Raw genomic sequence first — 27687 nt, 5'->3', positions numbered from 1 at the left:
ACATTTTGGTGTTAGGTCAAAATAATCCTTACTGTTAAGTTATGAATGAAAAATGCTAACATGGCTAACAGCTCAAATAAAAAATTATTCCAATGCAACCTCGGTTGCCATGTGGACTACCACGTGTCTTAAATTTAAATAAAAAAAAAAAAAAATCCACATGTAATCAACACATATCTTCTTTTTTCTTTTCTTTTGTCTTTTTCTTTTTTTTTTGAGATTCAATCAACAAATATCTTCAATCTCATTTTCTCTTGCCACTTTTTCATTTTTCCAATCAAATTTATCTAGAAACGATCACCTAACAAAACAATTCAGAATAAAAAATTAATCTCCAGCCACCAAGAAAATATCTCATTTTCTTGACATCCAAATAAAAGCTAAGAACCCAAAACATGCCATTTTATTTTATTTTATTTTTCAAAGTAAGAGTATAGTGCCTAACAATAAAACACACTATAATATACTAGTATAATTCAATCTTTATGAAGAAAACAAACAAATGAAAAAAACAAAATAGAAGCTTTGCTGATTTTGAGTTCATAAAAAAAAAGAAGCTTTGTTGTCTAAAGTCTGAACACATTGCCCGCTACAATGGAGATTTCAGATTCATTCATATTAGATGAGAATATAGAAGGGCAAACACTTTTTCAGTCTTTCATGAGAAAGGATTTTCGTCATTGAGTTGAGGGAGCACTTCATGCTAAGGTGGTTGAGAACGTGGTGGATCTCATCAATGGAAATGAGGACATTCCAAATTGGGTCGTAGAGCCTGAACGCATTGAGGAGCTTGAAGGCTCCGTTGTATCTGGAGCTAGCAATTTAGGAGGACTTTTCTCCTCTCTGGCGAGGTTTCACACAAATGACAATGCAAAGAGAAGTGTTAGTGCTTTTGGTTTGTTTGTCTTCCGTATAAATGTCAAGAAATTGAGATGTTTTCTTGGTGGCTGGCGCTTTAATTTTTGGTTGAGTTTCTTTTTGCTAGTGTTTGTTTTCAAAGAAAGTGCAAAGAAAACAGTGCTAAAGAGAAGTTCTTTGAGATGTAAGCCAGTCAGTATTTTCCATGCATCATTTATCAGGAACCCTTTTGACACAACATCAAAAGGATAGGAACTAAATAGACGCATCTAAAATATTAGGGACCAAATTGATATATGGTAAAAAGGCCAAAGACCAGAGCTTACCCTAAGAGTTTTTATAGGAAAAGTTGGAAAATAGAGATGATAGACTGCAAGTTCTTAACGTTTCCACCATGTGAACACAATTTTTTTAGCACCTACGTTTTCTGTAGGGGAGGGAAACTCTTAAAAACTACTAAAATGGCTTGTTGTGATTGGAGTAACATCTCCTTTAAATATGGAAGGTTCACATACCACTTTTATTATGTTGTACCATTACAATAGGCCATGTCAACATCTGAGAAAATGTCCTGTACCTAGACGTATTGGGAAGAGAAACAGGGAGTGGGTGGGGGGAAGTTTATACCACGTAGAATATAGATACTGTAACGATCAATATAATATAGTAATAGACACCATTTGCTCCACTGGGACCATAATCCACAACTAAAAACTCAAATTAAATTCCAACAAACAAAATTTGGAATATAAAGATTCAAAATATAAATATAAATAACATTAGCCATGCATAAAGGTCTTCAATCCCTGCAAAGACTGAAACATCTCCAGCACCAACGCATACAAGCCCAATTCTGCAACAAGAATCAGACGTACCAAATAAGACATCAATATTCCAAAATGAGCAATTAAGCATACAATATTTCTGTGGTCAAAAGCAGGCAGTGCATACAATAATAGGCTGATCACAAAATAACCCAACAAGTGGCACAAGCATAAATTCATTGGTATAGAAATAATAATTATAACAATACTTACATATTTTGTTGAAGGCTACAATGTCACAGCTCTGGACATATTCATTAATTGGTTCGACTGTAAGATGTTCCTCAATGAGAGTGTCAACAGACACCAAGTCATCCACAATGGTAAGCATTATCGTCATTTTCTTGATACCATACCCAACTGGTACAAGTTTAGCTGTCACAATCAATAAATCAAAGTCAGAACAGAAACAAAAGATATAATTGGTTAGCTACAGTTACAAGACATCAAGGAACAATAACAAAATCAAGAGAAATAGAATGTGTTGCTTCACTGTCAAGATCACAAACGAATAACATAAATAATAAGAGAAATGTGAGGGGGAAAGAAAAAAAAAAAAAAACTATTTCATCATAAATATAAAAACAGGGAAACTTGTAATAAAATTAATGGTAAGAATGACGTGATTATGGAAAATGAAGTTTTTATCAACCATCAGTAAAAAGTTTGATAATTAGTCCTCCCATTAAGATAATTTTTGTAAGAAATGGGAGCAAGACAAAGCCTTTTGCTCGATTACTTTTTAATGTTCAAAATTAACACAAGGAATCACAGATAAAAAACATACATGCTCCCCAAAGCAACCCTTCCATCTGAACACTTCTTACTGCTTCCTCAAGCTTTTTCATATCAGTTTCATCATCCCATGGCTTCACATCCAAAAGAACTGATGACTTGCCAGCTGATAATGAAAATCATAATTAAAAAATAGCTCAAGTTAATGCCAGTGGGAATGAAGATAGGGAGGAAGACACTTCAAAATATTTAAAAGCAACATAAGCATCATGAAAATAAGCCAGAAAACTCACACTCTTTCTTTTTGCCAGATGCCTTGACAGCAGCAGCACGTTCCTCAGCAGCCTTCTTCTCCTCTTCAGTCTCTTCACCGAAAAGGTCCACATCATCATCATCATCATCCTCAGCAGCAGCGGCCTGAAAAATAATATTTTGACAAGTATGAGATCAAACTACTTTAGACAAAATCTCGGAAGATGAAAAGAAGATGATTAAGGACAACAAGCACTGGTACAATTGCAAGAAAGCATAAAGGAATAGGATATAAGTATTGACCAAATTGACTCAAAAGATAATATGATTGAGAGGACGGAAATGTGTGAGTATTAACAGCCAAAAGATGATAGAAGGTACTTGCCTTTGTGTCACCAACAGGAGGGGTTGCAATCGCCTCCTCTTCGATGGGGGCAGCTCCCTCAATAATGACACCACACCCTTCTTCAGAAACACCACTAGAATGGAAAATCAATTGAATGAGAAACAGACATTATGGAAATTACTGCATAAATTAGCCCAGAAAATCCAAGTAATTCAAGACGAATGCAAGGAAGCAAGGGACAGGGAAAATACAATGCTGATTTTTTTTTTTTATAAGTGGTAAATACAATGCTGAATTTTTTTTTTTAATAAGTGGTAAATACAATGCTGATTTTGAGACAACAATAAACTTATTAATTAACTTACGAGATCCTCAAGAGTGCATCAATGTGATTGTACCACCGAGACACATTAACGAATTCAGCTGATGGAGCCTCGGAGAGTGCTGCATGAACAGTGATATCATCCTTCGAAGCTTGATAGCTGAAAAGAGCAATAGACATTTTAGAAACTACAAAATTCCATAAACCAACCGTAATCATCGTCTTTAATTAATCATTCTCAATTAAGACTTGAGGAAACAAGTATAGGAAAAAAAATGCCAAAAACAAAAGGAAACAAAAGAAAAATGATAGGATGAAACTTACCCTGTAATGTAACTGCGTGTAAGCAGGTAATCGTCAAGCCTCTTCAGGCCAGATGGCGATTTGACATCATAGAATGTGACTGCCATTCTAGCTAAGTATTTGGTTCTACAAGCACATTAGAGGCAGACGACAAAATAAGGGTAAGTGCATATTCACCCTAATGCATCAAACCAAACTTACAGAACAAAAACTGGAAAGTCAAATAAACTAATCCTCCCCACAAAACCAAGCCATCTAACAGAATTCCATAACATATCATAACTCTGAGCAATTGAAGTGTTTATTAACAAGAAAATTTGACAGCCAGAAGCTCACATGCTCCACACAACAAAAATTAGTTAACTGCTTATATATAATATAGTTTTATTATAAGTTAGTTCCATTGCCAATAAAGATCCATTTACACTAAAAGCACATTGGCAATATTTACACACACAACGATAAAACTTAGGTATAGTTCCTTAAGTGTACCTAAGAATCGGTACCGAAGTTTTTTTATAGATCACATAGTTTTTTATTTGTAAGTTACACATGCCAAGTAAGACCCTTTTGAGCTAAAAGCTTATTGGCTATATATATAGAGACAAGGATAAATCTTAGGTACAGTTCCTAAGGTATTGTGCCTCGCCTCAGATTACCCAATTGAACTAATATAAAATTGTTTTTTTTCCTCCAATGACATTGACCATGTAGTTGAATTTGTTTAATTGCAACACTATATAATCAGAGAACTGTACCTGAATTCCACCACATTTATATAAAAATCATTAACCCAAAAATTTTTGAATCTGCAAAACTAAATTGAAAGCTAAATTTTGAAACTTTATATCCCATATGGGCTTTATAAGCGAGCATTGATGAATACATACAAAAAACAAACCCATAAGCTTACAGGTCAAAAAAACTTCAAACAAAAACAGCATTTTGATCCCAAAAAAAAAACTAACCCATCAAAGTTTATAGGTAGCATATCAGATTTACAATCAATATTAAACACAAACACATACATGGGATCTGAGATTACCGGAGATGAAGGAGCTTGGTGCTGTGTGAGAGAGGCGATGAGAAGATTGAAGAATTTCTAGGGTTTGTAAAGTGCTACAGGAGGGGATGATTTATAGAGTGATATGTTCGACCCGACCCACAATCTACGAATCGTTTAAAGGACCTTCGAATATTCCCTTGATTATTTGTGTTTACCCGACCCGACACTAATGGTTGTATGGGTTCGAAGTCTTTTTAATGGAGTTGGGCTTGGGAGGGTTAAGTAGTCTCAAACAGTCAAACCCGACCCAATTATATATTTAAATTACTCAAATATTTGTAATAATTTGAGTAATGCTCAAAAAAAAAAAAAATTTGATAATATTCTCCGCTGCAGTCGATTTTACAAGCTTTTTGGGTCCATCACATACATCATTTTTTTACTTACTTGCTACTACCAATAATCTGCCATATTAGCATGTGTCAAAATTTTGTTTGTCTTAATTTTATGTAATAAATTTATCTTTAAAAAAAACTAATATTTTTTATAATAATTAAATAATAATAATGTGTCTCTTATTCACTCTCTAGTAATAGATTAGGTTTTCTATATAGTGATTCTCATATAATTTCGGATAATTTCCTGATTATGTTGTGTTGTTAGAAGATTTAGAAGAAAGGGAGTGGAAGTGATACAATGCTCAACAAGGAAAAAGTTTATATTTTGAAATTTCCTTGATCCTATAATTTCTATTACGCATTCAAATGATTATTCACATATACTTTTATTAATAGATGACATAATTGTCATTTATATTGTGATTCATTTGAATCAAGTATTCACTTGTTATTTAGGTGTGATATAGCCTGAGCCATTTGGTTTGACTATAAATGTGAGCTCATAATTCATAATAGATACGCTTCCCTTCACTAGTAGCACGTATATTATCAAATTCATTCTAGATCATTCCCTCAAGGTTTTACTTAAATATTGATGGAAGAGTTGCTTCAAGTTAGTACTCAAATGGCAATAACAATTGATACAATTATGACATTTGAGGAATTGTGTACTTCATGACATAGTTAATAATATTAATTTGCACCTAGGTATCAATAATGTGGAGAGGAGAATCATTGAACACACCTTAATTATATAGAATTAAGAAGTTTTCAAAGTGACAAATTGCTCCCACAAAATAAGTCCATAATATTCTCATTGAAGGAAAATCTCAATTTTGCATTCAAGCCATCAACAATTATGATAATCTTGTACGGTGGCTTTTGGTTATCTACTACATATAGAGCTAAAATCCTTTTTCTCTAGATGTTCCTTCTATTGGGTAAAAAGATAACTCAACCTTGCGGCTCATAATATGTGTTAATGTGATATTAACAATTATTTTTTGTTGTAATAACTCCTCCCTTCTTGTTAATGCTTGGTTTTCTTGGAGGAAAAAAATTGCATTTGTTTTTTTCTTTGGTGTTCGTTTAATGTAAATTTTTTTTTTTTTTGAAACAAACACACACATAAAAGATAAAATAGGGAATATAGGGTTTTAAGTTCTAAAAGCACTCTATTATAAAAAAGCCATGCTTGATAAGGAAAACACAAAAACAAAAATAAAAGAATTATTAAACAACATTTCTCTTCCCACATAGAAACGACGTCGTATTTCTGTGAGTGAACACTGCTGCGAGTGCGAGACATAAAAGAAATAAATTATATACTACTACACAGTGCACGGAGAGAAGGAAGAAGAATTCAGATTGGAAAGAATGCCAAAGAGAACAACCCACACGTACTCAAGCGAGGACGCAGCACCAGATGGACCTGACTCCGATCTCTTCGTCTATTACTGCAAGCACTGTGCCTCTCATGTCCTCATCACAGGTTCTCCTCTCTCTCTCTCTCTCTAAAACCCTCTTTTTAGAGTTCTAAATTTCATCAATTTACCATGTAATACTTCTTCACACACTTCAATATGTGCTCAAAATCAATAAAGAATGAAGCTTTAACTTTTAATATTGTTGCTGAAGTTTGTTTTTTATAAGATACCCAGTTGCAGAAAATGCCCAAAAGGAAGACAGACAAAGCGTATGTGTTGGACAAGACAAAGCATCTTGCTAGGTTGAACATTAATGATGCCGGAAAAGTTCTCTTGAAGCGGTAATTCAATCATCTATATAGGATTTTAGTGTACCCTTTATGTTGTTTTGAACATATCAAGTATTAGTCCTAAACTTTAATGTTAGTTAAACTTTGTTCCTGGGGTGAATGCCACTGGATTACCCGGCTATTAGATATGGCGGGTGGGGTCAGTTGCTTGTAGGTTTTAATGGCTAGAGGCGAGTCCAAAGGACTCTTCTTTAGCACCTCTTGACGTTTCCAACAGAGACGCATAGGTTCAAATCCCCCTTCCCTTATTGTAACCATTGATTTATCTACACAAAAAAAGTTATTGACATTATAAAAAAAAAGGGGGTTAATTTTTGGCCAAATGTTCCTTTAGACTGAGATATCTGATCACTATCTTATAATTAGAAACACTATGTATAAAGTAAATAGGATTGACTTGCAATTATTGTACAGCTGCCCATTGGTATGGTCTCTTACAACATGTGCCAAACCATAAGGTTGGAATGGAAATGAGTGTGTATAGGGTTTTCTTTTCATTTAACTCATGTTGCTAAAGTTTCTTATGATAGTTCTTTTTGTCTTGAGCTTGTCTATTGAACACGTTGTGTTATTGAATCAATTGAGCATATATAATTAGCGGTTTTTTGGAGTTGTAAGTATATGTGCATTAGAACATATGTCATTGTGGATCTTTCTAATCCAGGGGTGAAGGGAAATTGGAGAAGCAATTCCGTATGAACTGTATGGGTTGTGGGCTCTTTGTCTGCTACCGCTCGGAAGAAGATCTGGAAGTTGCTTCTTTCATCTATGTTGTTGATGGTGCCCTTAGCACGGTTGCTGCTGAAACTAACCCACAGGTATAAGAAACAGTAGTATATAGGTTTTTTATCAGCCATCATCTATAGGCTCAAATGTATAAAATAATTGAACTCTAGACCATTTCTTCGATAATATGTAATTATGCCAAGAAAAGGGATCTCCCTCCCTCTCTCTCTCTCTCTCTCTCAAGTTTTAACTCTAAAAGTGTAACATTTACTTTTTGGTATTTGCCGTAGGATGCTCCTGTTCCACCTTGTATATCACAGTTAGAAGGAGGACTTGTTCAAGTCGCTATAGAAGTTGAAGATCGTGCCCAACGCTCAGCAATCACAAGTAACATGAATTTATATTATTTAACATGCATTGCTTCTGCAGCACAAAGTTAAATAGTCATTTATTATATATATATATATAATAAAAAAAGTGGAGTTGATCTGTTTTGAAGGAAAAACTCGTTTATACTTCTTGCATACAATTGTTCAATCAAATCACCTAGTTGCTGATAAATAAGAACTAATATTGTGCATGCAGTTTCTAAGGTTTTAATTTTTTCATTCAATTCATGAGAATTATATTTCAATGAGTGCCTTCTGGTATGGACACACCTTGGGTTTAATGCCTTAATAATATTTCTCACAAAATCAACATGCAAGAATGATCTTTTATTGAAGTTGAAACTGAAGAAAAGGCCATGATCTAGAGACTATTGTTGGACACTTGTCTGCATCAAGCATCATGGTTGGGCTTTTATCTAAAACTTCGAGGCCTTGATAAACATTTTTGACTGTTTGGTGCGACAACTTATCAGCAGATGTGTTTTGCCTAATCGAGCACAAACTATTCATACCTCCATTTGTGTGTGTCTGTGTTAAATATGCTTGTACATGTACATGTTTATGTTTTACCTTTGTTCTACATTCATATATATACAAGTAATAGAAAGAACACCATAATTGTCTTTTCTGTCAGCAAGTGTATCAGCAACTTAGTCTTGTGTTACCTCTTGCATATCTTACCCACTGACGTCTGCAATAAATCTGAAGGATTTGCCTAATTTATGAAAGAAATAACGTATTGCTCTAACCTGTAATTCTCATTCTTCATGCCAGGAGTGAATGCTGATGATGTTCGTGTTACCGTAGCTGCACCTGCAGCCCGCGGGGAAGCAAATAATGAACTTTTGGAATTCATGGGCAAAGTATGTACCGTTTTCAACTTAGGCAGTTGAACTTGATCCTTATTTTAATACCCTTTTAAATGTCATGTTAATCCTAAACATGTTTGCTTTTGACCTAGGTGTTGGGTCTGAGATTAAGCCAGATGACTCTCCAACGAGGGTGGAATAACAAATCTAAACTCCTTGTGGTGAGTTAAATCATTTTTCTCTATTGTTTAGGGTTTGGGTCTGTATGTTCATATGTTAATGTGCTCATATGCTGTTTTGGGTTTTTTAGAGACCGAATTATTATTATTTTTTTTCTATTTTACTTTCACATGGCAATATGTTAACATCTTCATACTAAATTAATGTCCTACTTTTCAAGATAACCCTGGTCCACAAGCACCCCTATCCTACATACAGTTTGTGCCCCCACCCCAGCCCACCCCCCCCCCCCTCTCCTGAGTTTGTATTTCAAGTTTTTCTGCTTCTAATTCAAGTAGTAAATTCTAATATTCAAGGAAAATTGTGACAGATTGGCCTTTTTAACCTCCTTTTTTTTCTTTTTTCTTTTTTCGGATTGTTTTTCCCATACCAAATTAACCGAATGTTGTGTAATTAACTGAAGTGCATTTATTTAGAAAGCAGCATAGGTGACAATGACGTGCAGTAGATGTTTATAAGAGACTTCTTAACTACTTGCATGGTTGTACAACGTAGACATATCACAAGTAAAACTGTCTTATTCTGGGATGTATGCCCTTAATGACCATTTCATGCCAGTACTAATTTAGAAAAGGCTGCAATAGTTGATTTGTTTTAAGTTCTGTATCTTAACACCTCCCCTCCCCCCCACTTTTGTGTATATCTTGCAATAAGTCACATTTCAAGTAAAACCCTATGTTTAAGGTTCTTATCTCAGATGTTGAACCAAGTTCAATAACTTATGAAAAATTGTATCAGGTGGAGGATTTGTCTGCTAGACAGGTGTATGAAAAACTTCTGGAAGCCGTGCAACCTTGAAGCTCCTTTTGGATGCATATTGGGTTTGAGTCTTGCAACATTCTTTGTTGCATAGGCAAGTTTTGAGCCTGTGTTGTAATTCAACTATAGAACGTTGTTATTCAGCTTCATTCAGTTTTAATGATTTTCACCATCCATGTAGGCTTACGATCAAATTAAGTTTTTATGTTTCTTTTTCCCAAATAGCGGGCATCAAATTAAGTTTTTATGTTTTTCTCCCCCCACCACCCCCCACCCCCCCCCCCCCCCAAAAAAAAATGGTGTAGATTTATGAAGGTAACTATTCCACTAAAATTCAACATCGCCCAATTATAATTTATAAATAAGATGGTCAAATACTGCGTTAAAAATAAGTAGTTATTGATTGTTTGGATCAGCTATTTCAAGCAAAATACCAAAATTTAAAGTTCACTGATTTATAAGCGATATGATCTATATATTGTCACATTGCTATGCAAAAATGGATGAAACTATCAAACCGTATTTTCTCCCAGATGATTAGCCATCTTTATTCATCATATCAGGACACTGAATCTGTTTTGCAACTTGAATTTTTGATATCGATTCTATTGAGTAATGTTAACCCAAGGTTGTTTATTAAATTCATTTCTTGCTACTGCTTGGGACAATGAACTAAGGTTCAATGTTGCAGGACTTGCCTTCACAAGTTTCCACATTTAGCTTTTGTAAAGAATCTAAAGCTCCCTTCTTGAATGGGAAGTTTGTATGGAGAGATTTAAAGTTCATTGATTTATAAGTGATTTGATCTATATATTGTCACATTGCTATGCAAAACTGGACGAAACTATCAAACCGTATTTTTTCTACCAGATGATTAGCCATCTTTATTCATTATATCAGGACACTGAATCTGTTTTGCAACTTGAATTTTTGAAGTCAATTCTATTGAGTAATGTTAACCAAAGGTTATTGATTAAATTCATTTCTAGCAACGGCTTGGTACAATGAACTAAGGTTCAATATTGCAGGACTTGCCTTCACAAGTTTCCACATTTAGCTTTAGTAAAGAATCTAAAGATCCCTTCTTGAATGGCTATTTTGTATGGAGACATTGATCAATGGCCCTATAAATTGTCTTGCCAAACAGCTACCTTATCTTTACAACCAATTATTGGTCAAAAGCCCCAACTTTTTAACACCATGGATATCTAGAATAACAAAAATTATCTCCTGCATTAGATACATGTAGTGTGCGGGTTCTTAAATTATGAGACCAAAACACTTTGAAATAGCTTCTGCTGGCATTACCAAATGAACCTTACAAATTTGGCTTGAATTTGAACTCTAAAAACATTCAGACAGCTCAGCTAGTAACCAGTAGAGGATCAAAACAGTTCAAGCATTCATGATAAACGGGACAAAGACAATTTCAACTGGTTTGAAATAAGCTCCAACAACACAATACAAATATCTCCGAAGAGACTCAGAAAATTTAACACTTTATGAAAGAAGGCAGACAAAAAGGTTCTAATGGTACTGTAGTCAACCAAGAAAAAGACTGCTGACAGACTACAACTCTGCATCTCAAGAAGAAGCGCCACTACGTAATGCTCTAGCCTTTGGTTTCTTAGGAGCCAACTGAGTCTCAGGCTGCAAAATCATTGCAATAAAGAAAATTATGTCATACAGATGCAACACAATATTAAAAAATAAATAAATAAACTACACAAGCAAGTTTTTACACATACAAAGAGAACAAGCACATTAAATTGGTTTCATTCATCAAGAACTGAAGGAAAAAACAAAGTAAATCATATAGAATTACCTCCTTCTTGACAGGTTCTTCCTTTTCAGATAAAGTCAACTCAATATGGCATGGAGATGACATGTAAGCTGCCAGCCAGATTTAGAAGTAATTATCAAGTTGACACACGTTAACAGAGAAAAGATACACAACTCAGCAGTGGACAAAAAATACTCACGGTTGATTCGTCCATGAGCACGGTATGTGCGACGCCTTTGCTTTTGGGCTTGATTTACCTGGATGTGAGATATGAAAAGCGAATCCACATCCAAACCTTTCACCTAGAGAATAGTTGATAATATGCAAATGTCATTAGCCAACAGAAACAGAACCAGGATAGGAAAATTTGCAGCTAAAAAATACAAACCTCAGCATTACTCTCAGCATTCTTAAGTAAATCCAGAATAAACTGTGCAGATTTAACAGGCCAGCGTCCTTGTCCATTTGAATGGCGATTCTTAGCTTGTGCAGTTCGCCCAACTCCTCTACAAAACCGCCGGAAGGGAATGGCTTGCTTGTGGGCCAAAACATCCTCCAAATATCTTTTGGCCTTGGTCAAATGCAACTTTCTAATTGCAAAGGCTGTCTCCCTTGTATTCTGAACATCAAGAGAGGAAATGAATCCAATTACATAAACATTAACCACAAAGAAAACAGAATATTATGCAAAGAGGGTACCCCGTAGCCGAAAATGGAATTATATGAATTATAGTTTGCACATATAAACATGTTGATGTTAGAACTTCTAAAGGTAATAAATGCATTACAATGAAGAACATACATTGATACACTTTATCTCAACTTCAGAGTCAACTACATTAATGACTACATATCATGTCTGAAAGTTAAAGGCCCGTATCATGTACCAAAACCATTGACACAACAGTTTCCTTGTGTGAGCATAATTAAGAAAACAGTCAAGAATTGAAAAAGAAAGGTATGACAACAGTGCATAAAAATTATAAACAAGTTTTATGCTAGACACATTTTTCTATAATGTCTCAAAGAGGAAGGAAGATAACCATTCAAAAAACCTTTGAGAAAATGAATGAACAAGATTCTAGATAGGTAATGGAGAGTTGCTCATCTCATCAACAAAAAGGCCTGTATCATGTACCAAAACCATTGACACAACAGTTTCTTTGTGTGAGCATAATTAAGAAAACAGTCAAGAATTGAAAAAGAAAGGTATGACAACAGTGCATAAAAATTATAAACATGTGTTATGCTAGACACATTTTTCTATAATGTCTCAAAGAGGAAGGAAGATAACCATTCAAAAAACCTTTGAGAAAATGAATGAACAAGATTCTAGATAGGTAATGGAGAGTTGCTCATCTCATCAACAAAAAGAGCCATTTTACCTTTCCATATCATCAAAATGAATAATTAAGAGATAAAGAACAGCATTAGCACAAAAGGTTCTAATGAAAAACGTTATTTCCGGTCCATGATGCTATGTCAGTTCACATTTACATCTCCTTTTCTCATTTGGCTCTCCCCTTTGTGTCCTAGTTTTTAAAATGAACAGATGACATCTCCCCTTCTTTTCCTGGATGTTACTCTGTTTTATTATGAAAATATTCTTTTTTGCATAGGGGGAAAAGCAAGACATATTTGAGCTAAGATTCACAGAAACATTTCTCACCACTTTTTCCACTAGACAAGAAAATGGAATGAGAGCCTCTAAAATCAACTCCAAGAATTTAGTATTTTGGCTAACTATAGAATCGGAAGGAGTATAACATATATTACCAAACTTTTTAGAAAACTCAGACCTTTACCCAACAACCATGCAAGTAGGTTTCCTAAAGTTTAGGAAGAACCCTTAATGAAGGGCAATAGGTCCCTGTCATTTGCCAGCAGTTTCAACAAAGAAAAGAGACAAAAATGATGTCAGGCCACATCTTATAAATGTTAGGATTTTAATAAATTTTTCTACCCAAACAATGCTAGTGACTTGTGCTAAAAAAATACATGATAATTTATTTTGAATGAAGGTCACCAGGCAACGCAATTATGATAATACCATCTAACCTGTATCGAATAACCTATGGGTTAAGCCAAATGGCACCACAGCCTATGGGGCAACAGATTCATGTTCCACAGCGAAAATGATGAAAGATGATCATAATTTCCATAAATTGAAATAACAAATCAAGCAAAGGTATAATTAAACAAACATATACAACACAAGCACTTAAAACAGACTCCTCACAATCAAAAGATAAATTTAACGAAGTTGACCAAAGGGTACCTTGAAATGAACTCGGAGATCAGAACCCCTGGCCTTGCAGGCTGAAAAATGGTCAGACAAATAACAATATCAAATTTCTATTATATTAAAATTAGTTGCAGAGATTCATCACCCCAAAAATTCGAATCTCATATTTTATATTTATGTTTAGCAAACACACTTTTTATCTAGTACAAGATAAAAATGGAAAATCTATAATCAAAATATAATTTTTCTTCATCATCCTAAATTTTCTCAGCTACCAAACAAATACCCCAATAAGATCCAATGAAACTATAGTTAAAAAGTGTAATAAAGCTAAAAATTCACATACACTTGGTGGGGTTGTCTGGCTCCTTCGAATACTTCACCTAAAAAGTCAAAATAACACATCTCATTAGAAACCAAAACCAAAATATAAAACGAAAACACTTAAATAGCAAAGCTTTGCACGTTATGGTTATAAATTATTATTATTATTTTTTTTTTTGGAAGTATTTCCAAAATGCTTTTGAGAAGCAAAATTTGCTTCAAAACGCAAGAAAAGCACTTTCCAAATGCCAAACAAAGCAAAACCCAGATCAATTTTAGCTGAGAAACTAAACTCACCATGGTTGCTGGCTCTGTTGAACGCTGTCTTTTCCAAAATCCCAGCCAAAGAGAAAATGCGGTAAGGCGCTCAGAGATATAAGAGAGCATATGAAACCCTAGGGTTTACGTGTTTAGATTTTGTTTGGGCTTGAGTCAGCCCAATATTGTTTTTAGTATGGGGCCTCTTTCAGGGCCATGTTAATGTACCTGGGTCATGGGCTGTCTTTCTATTTATTTCGGCTTTATTTATTTATTTTTTATTATTTTTTTATTTTGGAGAGGATTTACCCATCTAATCTTTTTGTGACCATTGGTGGGCTCACAGGTTGTTAGAGGCTCACTCTAATCTCCATACACATGTTACACAACATTTTTTTGTTTTTTGTTTTTTTGTTTTTATTTTTTATTTTTTTTATTTTTTTATTTTATGGTGACAACTAACCGACAGTAATGAAGTCAAATGAAAACTATGTTAAACGAGAACAGTAGAATAAAAATAGGATAAATTGAAGATATTTCATCACCCATAATAAAATAATATGGTGATTCGTTCTCATTAACCTTGGGTTAATTAGGCTCAAACTTCCAATTTATTTGTATCTTGGATTGTAATTATCTCACAATGGGAGGTCTAATGAGCAATTGATGGTGTCATTGGTGATCTTATGGTGGTGTTTCAATACCGGACTGCCTTAGATTCAGCCCAGCCATAGATGCTACCAAATAGTCGAGCTCCCTTTCTTTAAGTTCGAGTAGGACTTTCTTCTCTCCAAACAAAGTTCTTACTTTTCTGTAATGTGTCTCTCCCTAGATTTTTTGTTCCAACCCCTTACCTTTACTACCTTCTCTCTATTTATACTCTTCTTTTAAGTGGGGGCATCATGATTAGTGGACCCCACTATTCCGATAGTATGAGTGGTTTCTTCAATCTAGGCCGCTATTTGCTAGTGTCAAATCTTGTGTTAGGGAGATGACCCACCCTCTAGCTAAAATGGCCTTCTAGTAACTTTTGTCTAACATTAGACTTATACTCAGCAGGAAACTCTCCCAAGGCATTATTTAGGATCCTCAACTACATGAATTCGTGGAGGTATGAGCTGATAAGTTTTTATTCTCAGCTCTTTTCCTCTTAGTTTTCGGCTGTATGGGCCATAACAAGGCCGAAGTTACCGTGAACAAGGGCTTGCAAACCACTTCAGTAAGCAGCCTCAAAACTTTTGAGATTGGTTTTTTTTTTTTTTTTTTTTTTTTGCGATAATAAGACTGGAAATGAATTATGCACCAGAGAAATTCAAACTTTCACAGGCTCTGACTGAAATTCTTGGAATTGAGGTAGAGACCCGCCCAAGGATTATCGCAGCAATTTGGCACTATGTGAAGGCTAAGAAGTTGCAGAGCCCTAATGACCCTTCCTTCTTTACATGTGATCCACCTCTTCAGAAAGTGTTTGGGGAAGAGAAAATGAAATTTGCCATGGTAACACAGAAGATATCAGTGCATTTGACGCCTCCACAGCCTATACATTTGGAGCATAAAATCAAGCTTTCAGGAAATTCTCCTGCTGGCAATACTTGTTACGATGTGCTGGTTGATGTGCCTTTTCACTTGGAAAAGGAAATGTCTGCCTTCTTGGCAAACATCGAAAGGCACAAAGAGATTGATGCCTGTGATGAATTGATTTGTGCTTCTATAAAGAAGATCCATGAGCATCGTAGGAGGCGGGCTTTCTTTCTTGGGTTTAGTCAGTCTCCAGCAGAATTTATTAATGCCTTGATTGCTTCTCAGAGCAAGGATCTAAAGCTTGTTGCTGGAGATGCTAGCCGTAATGCAGAAAAAGAGCGCCGTTCTGATTTCTATAATCAACCATGGTAAGCTTCTGTTCTGTTTCTTGTTATTGCTATTTGTGTGTAAATGTGTTAGAAACTGGCTTCTTCTCCCAGTGAAGCCTGCCAATGGAATATGGTTTTTTTTTTTTTTTGGGTTTTGGTTTAATGTGTGCCTACAACTAAGAAAGTTTCAACTAAGAGAGATGAAAATTGAAATATATATAAGCATTCAAATTCAATGACCATTGTTTTCTTACAAATTTCTTAGACAATTATTATAGAGGCTTACCTAGCTTCCCCTTGGAATCTGATCCCTATGTCAGGTGTATCTGATACCAGTATTCTCTTTTTACAAATAAAGTTCTCCATGTGAACTTGAGAAATGATTGTAACTTAACAAAATGATAAAAACATGAGAAAGGATTGTAACCCACAATCATATCCCTTTCAGTTTTGCAGCATAAAGTATATTTGATTGAATGAATTTTAATATCATATTTGCATTTGCTCTTCCTTAAAAAGAAAAGAATTGCAAAGTAAATGTTCTGAAAATTTCATTTTAGAGACTCTGATCAACAAGATAAAACATTGAATGAGAGGTTCCTATGAATATCAAGCCCTGTGTCTTTTTTAACAGAAGTTGTAAATACTTATCAAAATAATTTTGTGCCTACTCTATTGTAGTTTGATGGTTGTGCTGAAAAGAATCATTTCGATTGCTGTTTAAAAAAAGTTGTGCTGTTATTTGCAGTGCCTGTAACTTGTGTAGTTCGAGTTGATAGTTCATAGGTAATAGATGCCAACTGGTCACAGTGCTTGATATTCATCAGTTTATGGTCTCCACGCCTTTGGTTTTCCATGTTTACTTATTCATTCTAAATATAAAATCAACAAAAGATAATGTTCTTGTGTTAGTTTACCTACAAAAACAAATCAAATCTGCTTTGACTTATGATATAGCCACAAAGAAATAAGGTTAAATAATGATAAGTAATTTTTTGTGTCCACCTGATATCTTCCCTTTTTTATATTTCTTCCATGAAAAGCATTATATAACAGTCTTCTGAATTTCTATTTATGTTTTTGGTGAAATCTTCAGGGTTGAAGATGCTGTTATTCGTTACCTGAACCGCAAATCTGCTGCTAGTGATGCTCCTGGTAGCACTTGAGTGAGGATTTGTTGAATTGTTAAGATCTGGTTTGCATGTCAATACTTCTAACATAATAATTCATCTTATATTTTTTTTTCTTTTGTAGAATGGTAATGGATACTCTATCTCTCACTCTCTTCCAACACCACCCCACCCCCGTGTTTAATTCTTTTCATTTTCTGCTAGGAATGTATTGGATGTTAGTAGTCAAAACTATTCTCAATGGTTTCTTGGCTAGATAGTATTATCAAATGTATTGGGTTTATAAGGGAGGTGATTATTTCCCATGAAAAAAAAGTTTCCTCTTCTATATACAGCTCAATACCGAAATCCTGGACTGCTTGTAAATTTGGTTGCTAGTATATTTTCTCAATTCCTATTTTGGAGAGTTAGACAGTTGGGTGGTGACTTTTTTTGAACTCCACGATAGAAGTACTTGGTTACTTTTGAATCTGTTACTTGTTTTGAAATCTAATTCAATGCCCAGAAAACCCTATTACTTGTACTCTCCCATTATTCATGGGTTTAGAGTATACTCAAACTCCAGAAAACCCTATTGCAGTAATTGCTATTGGCCAGTCAAATCCTTTCCCCCATTATGATTTAAGGTCAAATCTAACACTCATTCATCGGTTTGGAATGAGGTTGATGATACTAGGATCTTTCTAGGACCAGAACGTTTATATGTACATCACATGGTTGTATGAGTGCATGCATGCATAGATAGGCCTGTATAAATCAGTAACTGTATGTACATGATACATGTAGTATTTATTTACTTGCCCTGAAATCTGTGGGACATAATGGATGTGATTGAAGGTAGGTTATTTGATTTGAATTCCTGACCTGAGTACCATTTCCAACCTCCAAAATAGTAGTCCTTTTTTAGTATTGGTAAATCATTACATCTAGCCGCTGGCAATTCTTAGCCGAAGGTAACTTTATTTATGTCTAGAACAGAGCAGAAGAAAATGAAGGGAAGAGTGGAAGAGAGGTCACCTTCATTTATGTTTAGAACAGAACTGAATAAGATGAAGGAAGAGTAGAAGAGAGGGAAAGGTGCCGGGAAAGATAGTAAATTGAAAGGAGACGGCAATTTTCTTAAAATGTAGTAGTATCTCCAGTACCAAGTAATACGGAAGTTAGGGGCATCTTCAAGCCAAACACATGCTTGATTGGGATAGTTTTTTTTCATTGGTTTATTTGGTTTAAAAAATAAACTGAGTAAATTAAGCTGGATTGGGATAGTTTATTTTCATTGATTTATTTGGTTTAAAAGATAAACTGAATAAATTAAGCTGCATAAAAGGATAGTTGTACTAAAAAAATAGAAAAAGAAAAATGAGTGAAAGTTTACAAAGTTGCATAGGTTGCATCAAGAACTTCTTGACCAATCTTGAGCTTTATCCATAATATGTCCAATACAAGAAAAACTGGTTAAGGCCGACATCCTGTGGCATTGTGGAGATGACAGAACCTAGGAATGCAATGCATCTCCATAAGTTGACATTACACCTCAGGTTGCATCCTTGTGAGCACAGGACACAAAACATAAACCTTCTCGGAACATTAGGTCTATATGAATGAGGGGACTTTATTATGGACTCGTGCAATAATTGCATTTTATATCCAATTGTTCGGGGACTGTCGGCAATTGTCTTGAGCCCATTGTCATTTGTTATTGGTCTTTTCTTTATCATTGTAGCAATATTCGTTACGTGCTTCTCAAATAGGAGGACCTATTTCCCCTAGTCCTAAAGCATAGGGTCTTACTCAGCTTAGGTCTAGAAACGTGGCACCTTTTGAGCTCATCTTTTATGTTTCGCAGCTTAGAGGTAGTCTCTGTTAGTAGCAATCAAGTTTTACATTTGGTGTAGAATCTTACATGTGGTAGGCAAAGAAAAGAACTGTCAAATTCCATATATAAAGAAGGGTTTACTTAGCATAGATTTGGAAACGTGGCACCTTTTTAGCTCATCTTTTATTCTCCACAGCATGTAGTCTTTGCTAGTAGCAATCAAGTTCTACATTTGATACAGAGTCTTACGTGTGGCATGCAAGGAAGGGAGGAATTGTCAAATTTCATATATAAGAAGGTTTTACTTAAGTACGGAAATGTGGCACCTTCCATGCTAATCTTTCTGTACCACAACACGCTGTAGTCTCTGCTAGTAGCAATCATTTTCTACATTTGATGCAGAATCTCACATGTAGCAAGCAAAGAAAGGAATTGTCAAATTCCATATATAAGAAGGTTTTACTTAGCATAAGTATGGAAATGTGGCACATTTTGAGCTCATCCTTTATGTTCAACAACACTTTGTGGTCTCCACTGGTAGCAATCAAGTTCTACATTTGGTAAATAATCTTATACGTGATAGACAATGAGAAGAATTGTCAAATTACATATATAAAGAAGGCCATTCACATCAATTATTTCATGCTTCAAGGAATTCAATTGCTTTACTCATCAAAAGTGTACAAGCACAACTCTATTATTAAGACTAACATTTGTTTTGTACAAATTTTTCTTTCAAACCGGTTTTAAAAAAATATCCTTTAAAATTGCAACACATCATGTGAAGGTTCATAAGACTTTTCACAAGTATTTTAATTACACGACTAATTAAGTCATCCAACTAAGTTACATACTTGCACGACATACTAATAACACTGTCAAGTGATTAAAGTAGTAAATGCTAATGTGAAGGTTCATAAGACTTTTCAAAAGTATTTTAATTACATAGCTAATTAAGTCATCCAGCTAAGTTACATACCTACACGACATTCTATTAACACTATCATGTGGTTAAAAGTAGTAAATGATCATTTAAGTCGTTGCTTAGTAGATTAGAGGAACTTGTTTCTAAGTTGGGGTGGAGAAACATTATATCCAATTCTTTTTTCATATATGAAAACTTTTCAAAAGAATTTTAATTACATAGCTAATTAAGTCATCCAGCTAAGTTACATACCTACACGACATTCTATTAACACTATCACGTGGTTAAAAGTAGTAAATGATCATTTAAGTCGTTGCTTAGTAGATTAGAGGAACTTGTTTCTAAGTTGGGTTGGAGAAAAATTATATCCAATTCTTTTTTCATATATGAAAACTTCCTTCATAGCTGTGCATAATGGAGTTCCCAAATCAGACCCAAAAAGTTAGAATAGAACAGCTTTCAATGAAGCCTCTTTTAAAGCATTATTCTGGCTTAATTTATCTCTTGACTCTGAGTGGAAAGCTCCAAATTATCCTATCCCTGTTGTCACTAAGCAATGGTCCATTAGGATTCTACAATAGGCAAACATTGCTGTATAGCATTTTACTGCAATAATCCTTAGTAGGAAGAAAGAGAAATTTAATGCACTTTTCATAAAAGAAGCATTCTTTTAACGGTTTACCAGGCCACCACCTCTATATACATATGTGCAAAAACGATTAACAGCCAACTTCTATACCAGCAGACTTATTAATTGACTGAATCACAGTTTTCATTTACACTGGCTGGCTAGATAGCCAGGTAGTGGGACTGCTATGTTTGTTGTTTGATATCAAGGATTCAAGATGAATGAATTTGAAAGGACTTGTCACAGGTAGCACATGTTTGTGTACATTGCCCATACAAGGAAAATCAAGCAATAATATTGCAGCCCATGGGCATGTGGGAAACTGGATCTAGTTATTTTTGCTCGCTTGGAAGGCTACTTTTGAAGCTGTAATATACTACAGTTGAGGACCTATATAGCCTTCTCTTTATCTATATGGGGCGAAATTCATGTCTGGCTTTTCTTGGAATACAAGAACGTGTACGAAACCAAAACATTTATGTGTGCACATCAAGCCAAAATATGCAAGGAGACACTAAGAAGCTAGCTTTTACTTCAAGATGGTAACTTCCTCCTACCCCTGTTTATTATTATTTTTGGGTCTTGGAAAATCTTTCCTTTAATGCTTTGTGAATGCAATTTGAACACGTTTGATTTTGATCTTTGTGTGGTCCATCAACAATGTTTCCAAGGCCAATTATATAAAAAGATAAAGATGCTATGCTTTGGAGGGAGAGCTTTGGCTAATTTGCTAAATTAAGAAGCCAGTTTCTACTTTCTACTACATGTTATACTTTTTGAATGTGCACTTAGCATGGATGATGCAAAACGTGGGCCATTAAAGCTACCCATTTTATACATATGTGTATAAATTAATAGGGAAGTTGTTTTGTTTGGACATAAAATAAGATGTGAAATTTCTCTTTGTTTGGTTTGTCTCCATGAAGAGTTGTCAAGATGCGTAGATTATTGAAGGATTTTTACCTTTTCATAATTGTCTTAAGAGTTTGTTTGGTTGAAGTAATTAAAGTAGTATAATAATATTATTAGTTTATCATTAACTTTCAAACCAAAAATCTTTACCTTTAATTTGTAATTACGTGACTTTCACGTAGTCTCACTGCTATCATCATTGTTATTATATATTAATCAAAACATATCATTTCAGTAGTCATCACCTCTTTACCATTTATAATTTGCCACATGAGCTAGTTCTTGCACAAAGAAAATTTCTGTGTTACTTTAACAAGTCCACCATATTGTGTTTGCAGGAACTTCAACTTAAACGTGACTGCCTTTTTTTTTTTTTTTTTTTTTTTGGATATCAAACGTGACTGCTCTAAAAACTGCAAAGGATACATCATTTCAGATAAGCATGAAAGTAATATGAGTATGAAAATGAAAGGGATGTCAGTTCAACCAGCTTTAATTATCGACCACATATAATCCAACTAATTTTTATTAACCAAATCATACTCATATTTTCTCATCTTTTTGACAACTGTTTGAACTTTGAACCACACAAACTTTGATATGGGAGTATCTTTTGCAGTAGAAGAATGCAACTTTACAATTTCCATGTGAATGGGTGTCCCAAAAAAATGTGATTAAGAATTAGATACTGAAAGAAAAAGATTATGGCAGATTTTGCGTATCTTGGAGAACATCAAAACCAGAATATGCGCTGTGAAGATTCTAATATATGTTTTCATGTGTAACATATTGATGAGCATGTTGATAATTATATTACAACATATGGTCATGTGAGCTTTTAGGGAATGAATTTGGATTTTGAGATCTGAACCATATATTAAAGGAACAAATGTGCTAAGGTCCTAATTGTTTGGATTGTATGGCCAAATCGGCCACAGCGTACGCAATGGTTAAAAGAAATGATTTCATATGAACTTTGAACAATATTATACATGATATAGTGTATTATTTTTTTAGATAAATGATATAGTGTATTATTAATAATGGCTTCTACCAAAAAAATTATTAATAATGGGATTGCAGGTTTAGCACTGATTGTGCAGTACAATACTTTTTGCTAGCATTCGAGAAACCCAAACATAAGAAAAGATAAGTTTAGAGTGATAGTTCTACATATTCTTTTCTTTTTTTCATTGAGAAACGAACATACAATAGAGAGGGAATGTAGTTCAAATACAAAGACATACTATAAACTTGACTAAAAAAAAGTTATATTTAGTCACTTACCCCTTCTTTAAAATATATATATATATATATATTTCAGTGGAATGATGTCCCCAAAAATGTGATTTATAATGGAAATGCTAACGATTGTCCTTAGGGTATGATTAATAATCCATTTAAAGAAAGTTTTTATGGGAAATAAAAAAAAGTAAATAATATTTTGACAGCTTTTTTCATTTCCCATAAAAATGGTATCAAAACTTTCATAAAATAGATTATTAACCAGTGCCCTAAGGCACTCTTTAGCATTTCTCATTTATAATTAGATACTGAAATAAAATGATATGAACAACTAGCAAAAATAATATTACTCCAAAGGCTTAATAATTGATATGAACAAGTGGTTTAGTCTCCTTCAAATGAAGCATTACATAATTGTCATACTAAATAATTAAAAATTGTGCTACTATTCAAGGATCCATGTTTTCAATCTGCCTTATTTAGTTGTAGAAAAGGACTATTCATTGTTTCCAGTGTTGTGTATACGAGTGGTAGATTTTTCAGGGTTCGTTTGATACTGTGTTTAAAAAATAGTTCTCAGTTTTTTTGGAAAAACATCTGGGTAAAAAAGTGTGTAGAAATACGTGTAATATTATCTAAAAATTGAAAACATGTGTTTAAAATGGTGTACCAAACAAATTCTCAATTGTAGAGTTTTTATAGCAGAGTTTTCCAATTCCAATATAGAGTTTATATAATTAAAAAGCTCTTTATCATTTAAGTGCTTGAAAAATTACATTAAATAGTGCATTAAAAATCTATGTTTACATTAAATAGTGCATTAAATATCTATATTTACATTAAATAGTGCGTTAAATATCCATATTTACATTAAATAGTAGTGCATTAAAATCTATATTTCAAATTTTAACTTTAGCGGTACAGCTGTTTTCAGAAATTTTTTTTTTTTAGAGAATCAATTTATTTCAAATTTAAAGACCCATTAAGCGCGTCTGGAATGCATTACGATGAAAATTTTTTTCATTTGGCTGAAAAAATGATGGGTCCCTTGTATTGTTCATGCAATTTTTAGTACTATTCATGTGCTCCACGGTACTTTTTGGTACAACTGTTTTTAGAATTTTATTTTTTTTTAGAGAATCAATTTATTTCAAATTTAAAGACCCATTAAGCGCGTCTGGAATGCGTTACAATGAAAATTTTTTGCATTTTGCTAAAAAAATGATGGGTCCCTTGTACTGTTCATGCAATTTTTAGTACTATTCATGTGCTCCACAGTACTTTTTAGGGAATCAATTTATTTCAAATTTAAAGACCCATTAAGCGCGTCTGGAATGCGTTACGATGAAAATTTTTTGCATTTTGCTGAAAAAATGATGGGTCTCTTGTACTATTCATGCAATTTTTAGTACTATTCATGTGCTCCACGGTACTTTTTGGTATTATTCATAGGTCTCACTGTATTATTTCAACTAATTTTTACCTTTATCTATAGTACTTTTAGTAATAAGTTTTCAGTTTCAGCAAAATAAGCGGTATCCAAACACACCCTAAAACTCTTTAGCAAAATTATTGCATTAATGGTTAACCCTTAAAATCATTTTTCTCATGGACCCTATGCGTTTTGGTGCAAAATGACTATAAGAAAAGAAGGAAAAATTATTGAATACTTCGGGAGTACTATAAATATGTATTCTCTTCTCTCACATGAATTGTAAATCTCACCATAAATTTAAGAGAGATGCTACATCTTCAACAATTTTACAACAAATCATAGATGGTTAATTGTTATTGGTTCAAATTTGAAACTAATACTAAGATTACTTTTTTACCCCAGCAATAACAACTAGTAACAACTTACCATTTATAATTTATTGTAAAAATGTTGTAAACATATCATTTCTCTAAATTTAATAGTGGGAGCCACAGTTATGTGAGAGGAGAGAGTACGCATATATAACTACCCGAAAATAAGAGATGGTCATTGATGTGGAATACAATTTAATCTGGGTTTGGATTTGCTGTGGTTATTTATAATTTTAGCAAAGAATGGTATGAAGATATGTTTGAAAAGGAGCATATAATTTTCTTTCCTGGTTTCAATGTTGAAAAGTTGATAATATGGCAAGAACTCTATTTATATCAAACGTTACTTTTGCGCCAATTTTGGCAGGTTGCCAAAGTTGGTAAAATTAGGTAGCAAGAATACAATTGGAAACCATGAGGAAAGTTTTGGTTGTTTGGCTATCTTTCCATTCGGATTAATAAGGCTAATTTAATTTTAAAATATTCATCATGAAAGAATTATTAAGTTCAAGAGTAATGTTACAGTCACAAATTATTTTACAATATTTTTACAGACTGTTAATACATAGGTTAGGATGGTATATGATACAAACTGTTGATACATAGGTTACAAACTATTTTATAATATTTTTATAAATTATATGAAAATCTCATGTCTAAAGAGATACATAGGTTAGGATGATATATCGCTGTTCATCACTTAATAAACATAGAGCAAAGTTTAGTTACAAACTTAGTTATAACTTTTTTTGAGAAGAAACTTAGTTGTAACTTGATTTTATACACACACACACACACACACGCATACTTGGTTTTAACCTAAGGTTACAACTTCCAATAATAAAAAAATGATAATCTCATATCTAAAGAAATTCATAGGTCAAGATGGTATATTTCCTTTCATCACATAATAAACATAGAATATAGTTTGGTTACAAAGATAGTTGTGACTTTTTTTTTTTAGAATCAAACTTGGTTGTAACTTGATTCAAAAAAAAAAAAAAAAAACTTTAGTTATAGTCTAAGGCTTCAACTTCCAATAAAAAAATTAACATAATTACATATTTTGAAAAATCTAACTGTTGGATTGCATGTTCTTTATAATTTTAACACATATGTCAAATTTTATGTCAATTGAATGTTATTTACTATTTAATTTATAAACTTATTTTTATAAATAATTTAACTATAAAACCTTGAAATTCAAACATTTGATTGATGATATAGTTATTGATCTTTGATCTTCTGGAAATTTTGCAAGTATGAAGGATATAAGAAGAAAATAGAATCCAATTAATGGTGAATTTTTCACATTCAATAAAAAAATGTTGAGTAGAGTTGTAACTTTAGGCTATTAACTAAATTTGTTACCAAATTTTGTCCTAAAGATATTGGTTAGCTTTCTTATTAACCTAAAGGTATTTAAATTTTTTTACAAAATTTAGCAACAAACTTGGTTGTAGCCTAAGACTACAGCTCTACTTAATTTTTTTTTTATTAAATGTAAATTTTGACAAATCCATCATTAAATTATATATATATATATATATATTATATTTCCATGCTTGCAACGGTTAGATTTTTAAAATATGTAATTATGTTAATTTTTTAATTAGTGGGAGTTGTAGTTTTACGTTACAACCAAGTTTATAGTCAAACTTTGTCCTAAAATTATTGATTAGTAAGTTATTACTAATTCTAATTTAAACTTAATACTAAAATTTAAACTCATCACTAAATTACTTTTATACTTTTATACTCACATTAATAATAAGCAGCATTTTTCTATAAAACTTTGGTTTTAATAAAAAAAAACCATTAAGTTTGTATATTTTAATGTTATTTTGTCTCATATATGCTCTCTTTTATGTGAAAGTCAAAGCGATTTTACCCAAGCGGATTTTGTGCATCTTAAAAAATTTACCCATTGGCCCTCGTAAAAAATTTTAAATTGAACATATACATATCTTTTTTTTATTTGGAAGAAAATATAGCAGATCTAATAGTTTACCATTGTAGTGATTTGGGATTAAGAGATAGAGCAACAAAGAAAAGTTGAGAGAAAAGAATTTAAAGTTTTATCTAATTTGGTTAATTTGACTGTTTATATTTACCAAAAAAGAGTCAAATATTTTTATTGATTTCAATAGTTATATAATGGAAAATAAACCATTTGAACCTGTTGGAGACATAAAAAAAGTACCATTTAGCTGAATTGTACAAGATTCTTGGTCTCATACTCTATTCATAAATAGTATATTACAATTAAATTTATATCTATAATGAAAATTATACTAATAAGTCATGGATAATTTATCATAATGAAGATTACATACAAAAATCAACCATAATAGATTACAAAACAATATGACATTTGTATTTTACATTCCTACATTACTAGTCATAGAAAATAAGCACAAGTGAGTGGAATGTAATATCAAATTATCAATGCCCATTCAAAGATAATCTATCTTAAGCTTTAACCAAGTGGTTGAAGAGCTCTAAACACAAGCACTTGAAAAGAAAAAGAAAAAAAATCTATCTTAAGCACTAGTCATGGAATCATAACAACCACTCCTTTTCTTGATCATCACCTTGAACCCACCAGCCATTTCTGCAGTAAACAAAGGGATATAAACCGGTTCATCCACCTCAAAAACCGGCTTGATCTCGAACCGCCTCAATATGTCAGCCACCACATACTTCATCTGTATAAAAGCCATCTCTTTCCCAATGCACACCCTTGGACCCGCTTGAAAAACCGGGTACTTGTATGGACTCACATATTTCAACTCCCCGCCAATATCTGCACCACCCGGTTCATCAAACCACCGGTCCGGTTTAAACTCAAACCGGTCCTTACCCCAAAGCTCTTCCATCTTCCCCATTCCATAAGGAAAATAAGTAACTCTATCCCCCTTCCTTACCTTAGTGCCGTCTGGCAAAATGTCATCGGTCGCTGCATGCTTAGAATCCCAAGCAACAGGTGGGTACAACCTCATGGACTCACATAAACAAGCA

The 27687-nt window shown here is 33.4% G+C and overlaps 5 protein-coding genes across 7 annotated transcripts in view; 2 read left to right on the top strand and 3 right to left on the bottom strand.

Annotated features, from left to right (window-relative positions):
- Window positions 1-1496: 1496 nt before the first annotated feature.
- Window positions 1497-4816, bottom strand: LOC112012665 (elongation factor 1-delta). Of its 2 annotated transcripts, none has more exons than XM_024045048.2 (8): window positions 4686-4816; window positions 3662-3766; window positions 3381-3497; window positions 3055-3148; window positions 2711-2834; window positions 2470-2583; window positions 1896-2057; window positions 1497-1711 (listed from the first exon to the last, which is right to left on the bottom strand). In XM_024045048.2, coding segments are annotated over exons 2-8 (699 nt in total). In that variant the 5' UTR covers window positions 3748-3766; window positions 4686-4816; the 3' UTR covers window positions 1497-1709. The 2 variants fall into 2 exon arrangements, with proteins under 2 accessions (XP_023900816.1, XP_023900817.1); XM_024045049.2 differs by having other exon boundaries at window positions 4669-4795.
- A 1553-nt stretch (window positions 4817-6369) lies between these two features.
- LOC112012664 (UPF0235 protein At5g63440) lies at window positions 6370-9966 on the top strand. Of its 2 annotated transcripts, none has more exons than XM_065762035.1 (7): window positions 6370-6536; window positions 6706-6812; window positions 7486-7639; window positions 7838-7934; window positions 8711-8799; window positions 8898-8966; window positions 9724-9966. In XM_065762035.1, the coding sequence occupies exons 1-7, from the start codon at window positions 6471-6473 to the stop codon at window positions 9781-9783; spliced, it is 642 nt and encodes a 213-aa protein (XP_065618107.1). In that variant the 5' UTR covers window positions 6370-6470; the 3' UTR covers window positions 9784-9966. The 2 variants fall into 2 exon arrangements, with proteins under 2 accessions (XP_065618107.1, XP_065618106.1); XM_065762034.1 differs by having other exon boundaries at window positions 6698-6812.
- Window positions 9967-11026: 1060 nt separating this feature from the next.
- On the bottom strand, window positions 11027-14509 carry LOC112012663 (large ribosomal subunit protein uL22y). The gene is made up of 7 exons (XM_024045044.2): window positions 14394-14509; window positions 14119-14155; window positions 13806-13846; window positions 11916-12146; window positions 11727-11829; window positions 11570-11637; window positions 11027-11394 (listed from the first exon to the last, which is right to left on the bottom strand). The coding sequence occupies exons 1-7, from the start codon at window positions 14481-14483 to the stop codon at window positions 11329-11331; spliced, it is 636 nt and encodes a 211-aa protein (XP_023900812.1). The 5' UTR covers window positions 14484-14509; the 3' UTR covers window positions 11027-11328.
- Window positions 14510-15630: 1121 nt separating this feature from the next.
- On the top strand, window positions 15631-17662 carry LOC112012673 (SWI/SNF complex component SNF12 homolog). The gene is made up of 2 exons (XM_065762036.1): window positions 15631-16243; window positions 17301-17662. Exons 1-2 carry the CDS (start codon window positions 15645-15647, stop codon window positions 17368-17370), a joined length of 669 nt encoding a protein of 222 aa, XP_065618108.1. The 5' UTR covers window positions 15631-15644; the 3' UTR covers window positions 17371-17662.
- A 9332-nt stretch (window positions 17663-26994) lies between these two features.
- The window catches only part of LOC112012674 (cytochrome P450 94B3), a gene marked incomplete at its 5' end in the record, with an annotated part of 1685 nt that continues 992 nt past the window's right edge, over window positions 26995-27687 (bottom strand). Inside the window, one exon of the mRNA XM_024045058.2 lies at window positions 26995-27687. This exon is cut by the window's right edge and continues 992 nt beyond it. Coding sequence (XP_023900826.2) covers window positions 27210-27687 — 478 coding nt within the window.

This window comes from Quercus suber, unplaced genomic scaffold (assembly GCF_002906115.3).
Source record: "Quercus suber isolate HL8 unplaced genomic scaffold, Cork oak 2.0 scaffold_439, whole genome shotgun sequence".
In the NCBI taxonomy this organism is placed as follows: Eukaryota; Viridiplantae; Streptophyta; class Magnoliopsida; order Fagales; family Fagaceae; genus Quercus; species Quercus suber.
Note: the sequence above shows the minus strand (reverse complement) of the source record. Positions and strands in the feature narration are given on the sequence as shown.

What these genes read in the sequence shown, in the direction of transcription:
- LOC112012665 (XM_024045048.2), bottom strand. Translation starts at nt 3,747, where the DNA reads ATGGCAGTCACATTCTATGATGTCAAATCGCCATCTGGCCTGAAGAGG. An exon ending in ACACGCAGTTACATTACAGG is followed by an intron (nt 3,498 to 3,661) that starts GTAAGTTTCATC and finishes TGCTCTTTTCAG; the next exon opens with CTATCAAGCTTCGAAGGATG. An exon ending in GATGCACTCTTGAGGATCTC is followed by an intron (nt 3,149 to 3,380) that starts GTAAGTTAATTA and finishes TTTCCATTCTAG; the next exon opens with TGGTGTTTCTGAAGAAGGGT.
- LOC112012664 (XM_065762034.1), top strand. Translation starts at nt 6,422, where the DNA reads ATGCCAAAGAGAACAACCCACACGTACTCAAGCGAGGACGCAGCACCA. An exon ending in CTCTCATGTCCTCATCACAG is followed by an intron (nt 6,537 to 6,697) that starts GTTCTCCTCTCT and finishes GTTTTTTATAAG; the next exon opens with ATACCCAGTTGCAGAAAATG. An exon ending in GGAAAAGTTCTCTTGAAGCG is followed by an intron (nt 6,813 to 7,485) that starts GTAATTCAATCA and finishes TTTCTAATCCAG; the next exon opens with GGGTGAAGGGAAATTGGAGA.
- LOC112012673 (XM_065762036.1), top strand. Translation starts at nt 15,645, where the DNA reads ATGAATTATGCACCAGAGAAATTCAAACTTTCACAGGCTCTGACTGAA. An exon ending in GATTTCTATAATCAACCATG is followed by an intron (nt 16,244 to 17,300) that starts GTAAGCTTCTGT and finishes TGAAATCTTCAG; the next exon opens with GGTTGAAGATGCTGTTATTC.
- LOC112012663 (XM_024045044.2), bottom strand. Translation starts at nt 14,483, where the DNA reads ATGCTCTCTTATATCTCTGAGCGCCTTACCGCATTTTCTCTTTGGCTG. An exon ending in CAACAGAGCCAGCAACCATG is followed by an intron (nt 14,156 to 14,393) that starts GTGAGTTTAGTT and finishes TTGACTTTTTAG; the next exon opens with GTGAAGTATTCGAAGGAGCC. An exon ending in ATGCTGAGAGTAATGCTGAG is followed by an intron (nt 11,830 to 11,915) that starts GTTTGTATTTTT and finishes ACTATTCTCTAG; the next exon opens with GTGAAAGGTTTGGATGTGGA.